The 12,293-nt window shown below is 38.2% G+C and overlaps 1 protein-coding gene across 1 annotated transcript in view; it reads left to right on the forward strand.

Annotated features, from left to right (window-relative positions):
• Window positions 1-12,293, forward strand: part of Ankrd31 (ankyrin repeat domain 31) — a 153,314-nt gene that overhangs the window by 67,315 nt on the left and 73,706 nt on the right. The window contains exons 12-15 of the mRNA XM_029544181.1: window positions 3,036-3,180; window positions 6,294-6,346; window positions 6,953-8,369; window positions 10,003-10,173. Of these exons, the coding sequence (XP_029400041.1) occupies window positions 3,036-3,180; window positions 6,294-6,346; window positions 6,953-8,369; window positions 10,003-10,173 (1,786 nt within the window). The remainder of the gene's footprint in view (window positions 1-3,035; window positions 3,181-6,293; window positions 6,347-6,952; window positions 8,370-10,002; window positions 10,174-12,293) is intronic.

Consider the following 12,293-nt stretch of genomic DNA (forward strand, 5'->3'; position numbering starts at 1 on the left):
CGGCCATCAGTGGGAATAGAGGCTCCTTGGTCTTCCAAACTCTATATGACCTAGCACAAGGCAAGGCCTGGGCCAAGTAGTGGGAGNGGGTGGGTAGGGGAACAGAGGTGGGGGAGGGGTATGGGAAACTTTCGGGATAGCATTTGAAATGTAAATAAAGAAAATAATAAAAAAGGAAGAAAAAATAAATAAATAAATAAATAAAATAGTCAGAACATTCAGGGAAAGTTTTTTAAATTTGCCACCATTCAAAGTTCCTATCTGGAGTTTTTAATCTGAATGTATGAAGAATCAGATATAAATTCTTTGGCTTCTTCCTGTGACTGGCTTAAATGTAAACTTCAAACTACTGTTGTTTTGTCTTTGTTGCTATTAACTCAGCATTTGTGATGGTTTGAATATGCTTGGCCCATGGGAAGTGGCACTATTAGGAGGTGTGGCCATATTGGAGAAGGAATAGTCCTGTTAGAGGAAGTGTGTTACTGTGAGGGTGGGTTTTTAGACCCTCTTCCTAGTTTCCTGGGAGACAGTCCTTTCCCGGCTGCAATTGGATCAATATGTAGAATTCTCAGTTCCTCCTACATCATGTCTGCCTGAATACTGCCATGCTTCCTACCATAATGATTATGGACTGAACCTCTGAAAGTATAAGCCAGCCCCAATTAAATATCCTGTATAAAAGTTGCCTTGGTCATGGTGTCTCTTCACAGCAATGGAAACCCTAAGATGCCATTGTAAAGTAGTTTTAAGAAAGACTCATCACATTGCTGATTCTTAGTAATTTTTAAATTACTAATTAAAGGATTTGTTTTTCTCCTACACATTACCGCTTTTTTTTTTTTTTTTACTGTAATGACCCACAAGAGATATTTGTTGACACCCATGCTGATTAAGCTAATTAAAAGATTTAAGTTCTATTTATTTATGGCCAGACCAAGAGCAAGCTTGTGTTTCTGAAGAGTTTCTTGGTGTCCATGCTCATGGGCATGCAAAGTTTTTAAAGAACTCACCAAGACCATCATTTGCATCAAACTTAGATGAGGGTCAGAGTAACCTTGAAACATTCATTCCTGGCAGAGCGTTATAGTTATTTTAGACATAATGTGCCTGTTATTTTTGGTGAATACATCTGGACCATGGTCAAGGCCATGAAAAGCTCAGATGTGTTGCCAAGGCAACTGGGTCTGTTGAGGGTGGTGGGCTGAGAACTGTCTAAGAGCACAAAATGGAGTCAGAACAGCCCACTTGAAATAAAGTCTTCAGATGATTACAGTAGTAGTAATGAGTAAATATTAGCAGAAGCTTGGGGTTGGTGAAAATGTCTAGTGCCAGAAGTGCTACTGGACTGTGGTAGTCTCTGTCTCCAGGGACTGTCAGCAGTGCTGTTGTTGCCATCATCTTTGTCACTTAGAACACTGATGTGAGTCTCAGTGCGCCATTATTTCAGACACACTGAAGCCATGTCTTTGTGTAGGCTGAGCAGACTGTTACTCTTGGTCCTTATTTCTTTGTAAATTAACTTCCAGGACTTAGTTTTTTCTTTATTTTAATTGAATTTGTTATTGATAACTACAGGTACCATGTACCTTTCTGCCTCACAGCTAAAGATAAAAATATGAAACGTAAAATATTAGCTATAGATCACATACCTCAAATCACCATCTAAGCTAACTTCTAGTTTAAGGAATCATAGAAAAAATAAATAGTTGTTTCAGAAACATTAAGATGTTAAGTGCATCACTTTAAGATGGACTTACCAGGACATCTATAAGAAAAAAAAAAGTGTAATCATTACAAAAAGTGAGTACTTAAAAGAAAAAGAGGTATGTGAGCCACTATTGGAACATGTGTTTTGGAACAGTTTGGAACACATGAATATGCACTAGATACTGGATGAATGATACTAGTTATATATGGTTGGTTACTTTCTAAGCTGTGTAACACTACAGTCATGGTAGTGTGAGAATTCTTAGAAGATCATCCTGAAATACTTAGAATTGAAATGTCACTATGTTTACAATCACTTATTTTAAAAGCTACTCGTTTCTATTTGTACTTACACTTACATACATACCTATATTTATACAGACACACATGTGAGTGTGTATGTGTGTATATATGTATATATATATATATATATATATATATATATATATATATATATATATATATATATGAATGAGGTGGGAGAAATGTCCATTTTTGATCAAAAAAGGGTATATAAGTGTCCATTGTACTCTTGTTTGTTTTTGACACAGTGTGTCTTTTTACATAGCCCTGGCTGTCCTGGAACTCACTCTGTAGACCAGGCTGGCCTCAGACTCACAGATCCGCCTGCCTCTACCTCCTGAGTGCTGGGATTAAAGGTGTGTGCCAGCATGCCAGGCTTTCAATACATTCTTGTTTCAGTGTTTTTGCAAGATTGAAAGTTTTTGAAGTAAAATATCAGGGAAAATTATCTGTGAAGAAAAGACTAATAGGATTCATTTTAAAATCCTGTTTATTGACATATAATTGATATGCGCTAAAATTGATTCATAATAAGTGTACAATTAACTGGATTTGGTCTAGTCAAAAATTTGGTGATTATCACTGTGTTCTCTTTTTCAATATGTTTTTAATACAAAAGAAAAACCTTTATTTTTTTAGCTGGCATTTCTTTTTGACCCCCAGTTCTGGGGAATCATTGCTGCTTCTCTCATGATGAGACCAAAGTTGTAGGCTTTGGGGAAGAAGACAAAGGAAAAGTAGCATTCCCGCACAACATGTCATTGTTTCGCCATTCTTCTCTTTCCTTTCTTCTCTTTTCTCCCTTTTTCTTGTTTCTTTTTAGTTCTTTATAAGAGTAAGAGTTTCTATTTAAATAAATGATGACTCAGTACCAGTTACTAATTACACTTATTGAGCAGAGATTTTATAGATAACCCCAGTATTGTTGAACTGAATGTTTGGTGGTGTTTAAAGTTATGTGCTAGCCCACATTTATAATAATATACCCTTTGTCTGGATTCTTTATATTAACAATATTTTGCTAGGTGGCAGAACTACTTCTTATGAGTGGAGCTGATCCATTATTTAGAAGTGACCATGGGACATGTGCTTTGGATGAGGCCAAAGATTCATTTATGGAGAATCTTCTTATGAAATATATTCCTCAACAAAAAAAATGTCACCTATCAGGTAAGAATGAAGTGTCTGTTATAGTTGGTCATGTTGATAGAATTGTAGAACTTGAACTTAGAATTGTGGAAACTGAATTCATTTCTCCTACAACTTTTGAAAAAGTACATTCAATGATGTCTTTGTTCCACTCTTTTATTAAAGCTCACTGCTTGTTTGCAATTGTACATAAGAAAAGGACCCTAAAATAAAAAGAAAGATCCTGCTTTTCCTCCAGCATTTTAAATAGTTAAGAATCCTTCTGTAGGCCAGGTGTAGTGGTGCACACCTTTAATCCCAACACTTTAGGAGGCAGAGACAAGATCTGCTTAGGTCTCTGAGTTTGAGACCTGTGTGTGGTCTATGTAGTGAGTTCCAGGACAGCCAGGATTAGAGAGAGACCCTGCCTCAAAAAAATAATAAATATTTAAATAAATAAATAAATAAATAAAAATTTAAAATGTGAAACCTTTTACAAATTGCTGCTTTCTTCCCAATAGATTTTTAGTTCAAAAAAATCTATTAGTCACTTTTAGTGATTGTAGATGGTAATACACACACACACACACACACACACACCCATTATCTATTCCCTAGGAGGGTTTTCTTAGGGACATAGTTTGATTTTCTATCTATTATATTATCAAGTTGGATGACAAGATAATTTGATCTGTGATTATCAATAAATTATTATTTTAAAATATTTTAAATACATGGCATTTTTGTTGTTTCTGTTTGGTTTATATTCTCTCTCTCCTCCCTCTCCTCTCCTCTCCCCTCCCCTCCCCTCCCCTCCCCCACTTCTCTCTTCCAGACAGGGCTCCTCTGTGTGATCCCAGCTGTCCTAGAACTGGCTCTGTAGACCAGGCTTGACTTGAACTCAGATGGCCTGCCTCTGCCTCCTGAATTCTGGGATTAAAGCCCTGTGCCACCACCTCCTGGCTCATGACATAGTTTTATACTCTCCTTAATGTATCCATTAGATTTTTTTTTTTTTTTTTGGTAGCATTTTAACATTCCTTGGCTCAAAGGAGTTGATTTTCTATTCTTTTCATAATCTTATGCAATAACGTTTACTATGTTTTCTTTGTGTATAATACATAAATGAAGTGAGTCACTAAGTTCACCCACACTCAAGGAGAGAAGATTTTGTTTCTATATTTATTTTTGAATATTTGCATTCATTCTAGTATTGCTTACATTTTCTACTGAGCCTTTCTCCTTAGCATGCAATATGCTGGCACAGGAGGTTCTTTATGTATTGTTTTATTTATGTCATCCTTATATAGAATCTAAACTCCATAAGGAGAGAAACCTTTATCTCCTCATGAATATAGAATTGGCTTTGTACATAGCGTCCATTCGGCAAATACTTTTTTTTTGTTGTTTTGTTTTTTCTTTAGGCAAATACTTTTTGAATAGTGTGCCTGAAACAAAAACTATGTTTCCACTCAGGAGATGTCTGTGAGCACCCAGTTTTCTCAGCCAGCACCCCCATTTCTATATGTTTTATTACATTTATTTATTTGTTTGTTTATTGTATGTGCTCATGGACACATGTACGATAGCATGGATGTGTGGAGGAGACAACCTATGGGAATTGACTCTCTCCATTTATCATACGCCAGAGCTACACAGAGAAATCCTGTCTTGAAAAAACAAAAACAAAAAACAAACAAAGGATTAAAAATCGATTACATTCAGGATATGTAATTAAGTGCTATTGACTATGTACTGAGACCTAGACCAAAATGTCTCATTTTTATAATAATAAAAAGAAAGCATCACTGAATTTCTAAAATGTGATTTACATTGCTTAGGTTGATCTTGAGTCCTTGAGTTCAAGCCATCATCTTGGCCCAGGCTCCTCAGTAGCTGGGATGTAGACATATGGCCTGTGCTACTTTCACTGATTCCCATCGGCCACAGAGCAGCGAGTCAAGTTCTTTAGAGCAGAGCTCACTCTCAGAAACTTAATCACATTAGAAGTGACAAACAATAACTTGTTGATAAAAGCATATTGAAGTAGATGATTAAATCTGTCATAAACTATAAGATTTGCTTTGATGGTGTGCTTAATTGCTTGACTTATTAATTTTGTAATGAGACTTTTTTTTTTCCTGGAAGTGTTTTCTTCAGAATTCTTTCTCCAAATCCTAAAGCATTGGTCACTAATGCCCCTCCTCTAATCTAATTCCTGGTTCTCTAAACCAGTGACATCAGAATTTCGCCTATGCATGAAGAAATTTCCTTTCCTTCATGAAAAGGAATTCCTAATCTTCCTCCTTAGCACTTTGACTTCAGTCTTTCTTTGTGAGAGAATCTATCCATTTATTATGCTTCAGCTGGTGGTTTGACTATTTCTGAAGCCTGAACATTTCAATTCTGTCATTAATTAATTAATTAACATCCTATTTCCCACCATAATGTGGATTTTTGTCTTAAGAAATATATATACTTGTAAAAGACATTTAGTTTTAAATTTCAGTTGAAGGGGGCTTTGCTTTTTTTTTTTTTTTTGAGACAGGGTTTCTCTGTGTAGCCCTGGCTGTCCTGGAACTCACTTTGTAGACCAGGCTGGCCTCAAACTCAGAAATCCGCCTGCCTCTGCCTCCCAAGTGCTGGGATTAAATGCATGCGCCACCACCACCCGGCTGTTTTAATTTTTGTTTTGAAATGCTAGGGATCAAATGAAAGCCCATTTATATGCTAGGTCAACACTCCTTCCCGAAGCTTATAATAAATATTGGAAACTATATAGTCATGTTGTATGTGCCAACTTTAATTTAAAACATTTTCATGATTTCACATATTCCCTCTATTTTTAAATTCTTATTTATTTTGTGTGTGTGTGTGTGTGTGTGTGTGTGTGTGTGTGTTCATGTATGTGAGCCCAGGTGTGGGCTAGGTGGATATGTGGCAGGCAGAGGACAGCTCTGGGGAATTGTTAGTCCTGCCACCTGTGGGATCCTGGGCTTGAATTCAAGTCATCAAGCCTGAGTACAAACCTGCTAGCCACACCCTCCAAGTTTTTTGTGTATTTCTTTTTTTCATGCCAAAAAGCTTTCAGGTTTAGAAGTCTAGAGTATATCTACTGGAAACTGTTTCTCTCTTTTTTCTCCTTTTGTTTGCAGCACAAAGGAACAATACTGACCCAGCACATGTAGAAGATATGTTTCAGAACAAGGTATAACTGTATTTAGTCATGAATGCTTTTGTAGGTCTGACCCTGCTGGGTTTTATAGGTTACCAGATGGAAAGAAAGACCTGGTCAGATAAGTGACTTTACCTTTGGTTTAAGGCACTTTGAATAATTTCATGAGATAGCAGAAGGATCCAGCCTCTTAGTGTGAGAAGTACTTAAGTAAGTGAATATTCTAGCGGGGTGTACTATAAGCCATTTCCTTTCTGTTGCTCTTTCTAGGGGCTGGTACACATTTCATGGTGTGGGTGGTCACTCTTCACCTGATGTTGAAAATCATAGCCAATCAGAAGCAATGTTCTTGTTTACTGTTAGCATCTCACAGTCAGGTTTCCAGAGATTCCATCGTAGAAGTCATCTTCTTGGATTTTTAAATCCTACCCTCTATGTCCTATCTACATTTCTTCTAGATGGCAAAGGAAAAGACTTCCTTAATTCTAGTCCTTGCTTGTGATAGTCGGAAGAGGATAATGTCTTGAAAATGCTTTGGCAATGCTGCCTTTACAGTGTCTTATGTAGATCTCATGCAGACCTATTGCAGCTGGAATTAAAGCTAACCATGATTTTTGTTTGTTGTGCTTTCTTTTATAGAAACCAAAATTAAGTTCTAATAATTATACTGAGTTTATTTGTGATGAAAACTTTAATAGACAAGAACCAGGATATTTAGAAATCAATAAAGGAAGCAACAGTTTACTTATGAATAAAGAGTATGTACATGAACATTGCCAGAAAGATTCCAGTACCACAAAATTTGGCAAGTGCAATCTAAAGAGTGTGAAAGATAGACGAACTAATGTGTCTAAAAGAAAGGGACAAAAAAATAGACAACAAAAAAAGACTCAAGTAGATGATAGAGACTGCAATTTAAGTCAGAAAATAGCTACTTCTTCTTTCAGGAGAATGAATAAATTACTCACTCAGCAACAGCATGCTGTCCAGACTCTCAGTAACCTTCCAGAAGAGTCATTTGAACTTTCTACCACAACTCTATCAAGCTTGGAAAATGATATGGGTAATAATGAGGCTTGTTTGGTTTCCAAAAAGTCGGATACCCATGTCCTAGATTCATCAGATAGTCAGGAATTAGAGTCCATTGATCAAACTGAAGCTGCTTCTGTCTCTGAACTTTCATCATATAAAGAAATAAAATTATTACCTGTAACTACAGATCAACAACTTCACACTGACCAAGAGCAATACAGTAGCCCATATAAGTCCCCTGGAAATAATAGCTCAAATGAAAACGATAAGACCATTAATAAATGGGAAGATTCTTTCTTCTCCTTCATAATGGGACGCTTCGCTGACAGTGATAGTGATTGCCACACCTCGGACAAGTCCATAGCATCTCCAAAAGAGGGCATGGGCCACGATCATCATGAAGAGATAATGGCAGATCAAGAAGTAGATTCTCAACAGCTTCTATCTTCTGAAAACTATTTTTCACAAGAAAATGACCTAAAAGTTCATTCCCTAACTACACACCCACAAGAAGCTGTTAATTCTTGTGATTCAAGTAATACATTAATTTCTGTACAACATACTCCAAATTATAAAAACTGTATACATGGACCTTCTTTTGATCACTCATATGCCAAAACTGAGCAAAGTTCTATATCTTGTACAAGACCACCTTCAACACAGAATGTTTCACCATTGACTGTTAGAGTAGAGCTATTAAAAGGATTCCAGGACTCCCTAGCCCACAGAGACTCAAGTCTTTTAGTAAATCAAGCTGGTATACATAGTGTGGAAAAGAAGCAAGACACTGACAAGAATTATACCAAGAAGGACCCAAGCACAAGCTCTTCAAGTAACCCTTTACCAACAGTTGTTCATTCTCAAGTAATAGAAATAACTAAAGCTGGAAAAAGGAGAGAAGACCTTCCAGGAAATGAGCCCATAAATAATACAGATTTTTATTCCACTGACAGTGTGAATAAAGAATTGGCCAATTACTCACAGCTTCACCAAGGAAAGGAGAAGGAAATTGTTCATAAATCAGGTATCAATATTTCTCAATATGTACATTTCATTTCTTTTCTTTTTTTTTTTTTTTTTTTTTTTTTTTTTTTTTTTTTTTTTTTGAGACAGGGTTTCTCTGTGTAGCCCTGGCTGTCCTGGAACTCACTTTGTAGACCAGGCTGGCCTCGAACTCAGAAATCCACCTGCCTCTGCCTCCCAAGTGCTGGGATTAAAGGCATGTGCCACCACCACCTGGCAATATGTACATTTCTTATAGATCTCCCTCTGTTCACATTTATAGCTGAATTCTATTTACTCTTTAGCCCAGCTGAAAAGCATGATTTGGGAAGCTGATGAGCTCAGAAGGTATTTGTGCTTGATTTGCAATTAAGAGGCCTATGCCCTATCATCTGGGCTAGTCAGACATCCCTATTATTTGCATTGAAAGTCAAACTGTTATTATCAAAGAAGGTTGCTAAACTGATACCAGTGAAAGCTAATGAACAATCTACCCACCGGTTTTTATATCTCTCTTTAACATGGCAGTAATTTAGTATTCAACCCCAATGTCGTTTTCATAACAGAAAATTAGGAGCTCCATGGATTTCAGCTGTGGGGCTGTGGGCGTGGGGGAAATAGGGGAGTGGGAGAGAACCCGAGTTCTACCAGAGTTCCAGTGCTCTGAGCGGGCAGGCGCAGGAGGACTGCCCCACGCTTTCCATGCGGCCCTGGGTGGGTGTCTGGCTGTGTGAAGCCACTGACCCCATTCGGCGGGTGGTGGACAAGGGGCAGCTCTAGGTACCAGGTTCCCAGCCTCCAGCATCTCAAGCAGGATGCAGCAGAGGAGCTGAGAACAGAATGGGGGCCCCAGGGCGGCACTGGGTCGAAAGGATGAGAGGGCAGGGGGATAGGGGGCACTGGATGGTTCCTTCCCACATGGTCTAGAGTCCTCAGCACAGGAAGGCCTTCAGGCAGGAGGTTAGACAAGGCTCCTATCCCATCATTCAAGCATGACGGGCCTTGATGAGCAGAGACAGTCTATGGTTTTAGAGCTTTATTGTAGAAAGGCAGGGAGAAAGAGAGAAGGTAGAAAGAGAGACTGGTCATGGCCACGTGGAGAGGGGGGGGGAAGGGAAAGAGAAAAGGAGGGCTTAAGAGGGGGGAAGGGAAAGAGAAAAGGAGGGCTTAAAGAGAACGAGGAGGGGGCCAAGCAGCCCCTCTTATAGTGGGCTGGGCTATCAGGTAACTGGGAAGGAGTTACCTGGCTATAGTCAGGTAACTGTGGGGGTGAAGTCTAGCAAGAATGCCAGAAGCATGGAACATTGTCTGCATGACTGATAGTCACAGAATTATGGAGTTGGGGGCTCTGTGGTGTCAGGCACCTGTCTCTGGGAACATGGCTCACTCTTCAGTCCCTTGTAGAATTCTCTACTGAGTCACCAGGAGCAAGCCTCATTCAACCAAAATAGGCTGCCTATCACAGTCCCACATTCAGCTACTGTGTCTCCATTAGCACTGCAACCAGCACACTCAGCTTGCTCTGTAGAAACGTTTGAAGGGCTCCTCATAAGCAGTTCTTCTTGAAACTGAAACTCTGGAAGAACAGGAATTTTATTTTCTTGTCATATAACCAGTAAAAGGAACTACAAGTCTATAATCTGGTTGTGTTTCAGATGCGGAATTAACTCATAATGCCAGCAAAGCAGAAAGAACTTTAAAAAGTTGTAAGGAGAAAAAGGAAAACATTGACTCTGAAAATCACAGTCCTTGTGATATCCAAGAACACAGGAAAGACCAGAATTTCAGAAAAAGAAAATGTTCCTTGAAAGCTCCCTGCAGCCAAGGTTTGTATAAATCTTTATGCCAAAATTTTGTAGTTAAGCCTTGTTACCAACTGTACTTCAAATAATTCCTAAATGTTTCATTAGACTAGTGGAGAGTTTTGTTTGGTTGGTTTTTTTTCTGCTGAGAACATTCATTTAGCTATGAGATTATTTCAGTTATATTTGTTGTTAAAGATCCACTTGACAATATCCATAGTCTCCAGGTATGGTTCTGTCACATTGCTGTCTGTGGCCTTCAGTCTTACGTTAGAGTAGCTTAGACAACACAATCATTAAGATTATTTGGTGGGAGGATTAGGATTGTGAAATGTCTTTGATTCTTAAGACACACCCATTTAGCTCTTTTAACTTAAGGAATATTAGAGAAACATGGGCACTATTTTTTATCATTAATCAGCTGTCTATATTTGTCTAATGAACTAATTCTCCTTTAGGGGTTCTTAGAGCTAATCCTGTGATGAACAACAACCTGGATCACCTCAGGTTAAATATTAAGCAGTGAAAAAGTCAATTTATGTGTAGTTATGAGAGATATTGGATAAGGCATTTTCTGTGTGAGCCCTATCTTGTATTTATGTAAATTGAGACCTTTATAGTCATACTTCCTATAGTGGATTGTATGATAGTCTTTCCATAAGGAGTCTACTTCCAGTCTCTGGAACTTGTAACACCTCTATGGTAAACAATTGAATATTACCCTCTTTCAAAAAGGAATATTTACATAAATAATCAAGTTATGGTCTTTGAGGCAGAACCATTCTCAATTATCTAGAAGAATCCTAAATCTAATGAAAAGTTTCTTTATAAGAGAAAGATAGAGCTGGGCGTGGTGGCGCGCACCTTTAATCCCAGCACTCGGGAGGCAGAGGCAGGCGGATTTCTGAGTTCGAGGTCAGCCTAGTCTACAGAGTGAGTTCCAGGACAGCCAAGGCTACACAGAGAAACCCTGTCTCAAAAAACCAAAAAAAAAAAAAAAAAAAGAGAGAGAGAGAGAGAGAGAGAGAGAGAGAGAGAGAGAGAGAGAGAGAAAGATAGAGGGGAATTTGAGACACATAAAAGATTGAATTGGGCTGGAGAGATGGCTCAGAATTTGAGACACATAAAAGATTGAATTGGGCTGGAGAGATGGCTCAGCGGTTAAGAGCACTGACTGCTCTTCCAGAGGTCCTGAGTTCAATTCCCAGCAATCACATGGTGGCTCACAACCATCTGTAATGCCCTTTTCTGGTGTGTCTGAAGACAGCAAGTGTACTCACATACATAAAATAAATAGATCTTTAAAAAAAGAACATGGCTGGAGAGATAGCTCAATGCAAGAGCATGCAGCTCTTGTAGAAGACCCAAGTTCTAAAGAAGGAAGAAGGAGGAAGGAGAAAGGAGAAAGAAGAAGAAAAGAAGAAAGAAGGAAGAAGAAGGAAGAAGAGAGAAGAAAAAAGGAAGAAGAAAGAAGGAAGAAGAAGATAGAATAAAGGAGTTGGTGTAGCCTCAAGCTGGTGAAGCCAAAGAATGTCAACAGCCACCAGAACCTGGAAGAGACAAGGCAGACTTGTGCCCTAGAGCTTCCAGTAGACATCCCTCCCTACTGGTGGTATCTTGATTTGAGATTTCAGGTAGCAAAGTAAATTTCCATTGTTTAAGCCCAACTAGCTTACAAGTTTTGAGAGCTGACTCAAGAAACCACCATACATCCCTAGTAGCACTTAATTATATTTAAGTGTGACTTTGTGTATGCATGCCATTCTGCCAAACTCTAAGCAACTTGAGCCAGGGATTAAGAATTACAGTTATTGACATCAGGAGGTTCCCTGATACTAATTCATCTCCCAACAATGGCAGCAGTAAATTTAACTGTGCCCTCAGTTCTACTGAACTCCTCCTACCAGCCACAGGTTTTCAATCTTCATTTTAATTTCCCTCATTTAAACAGGAAGATCAACTGCTATTTATGAAATGCTCCAGTATCAAAGATATCAAAGTCAACTACTCAGAACAAAAACACACAGAAGAAACAGAATTCAAGACTATTTCTTTTCTTTTCTTTTCTTTTCTTTTCTTTTCTTTTCTTTCTTTCTTTCTTTCTTTCTTTCTTTCTTTCTTTCTTTCTTTCTTTCTTTTTTTTT

Source organism: Mus pahari, chromosome 11, assembly GCF_900095145.1.
Source record: "Mus pahari chromosome 11, PAHARI_EIJ_v1.1, whole genome shotgun sequence".
NCBI classification, from domain to species: domain Eukaryota; kingdom Metazoa; phylum Chordata; class Mammalia; order Rodentia; family Muridae; genus Mus; species Mus pahari.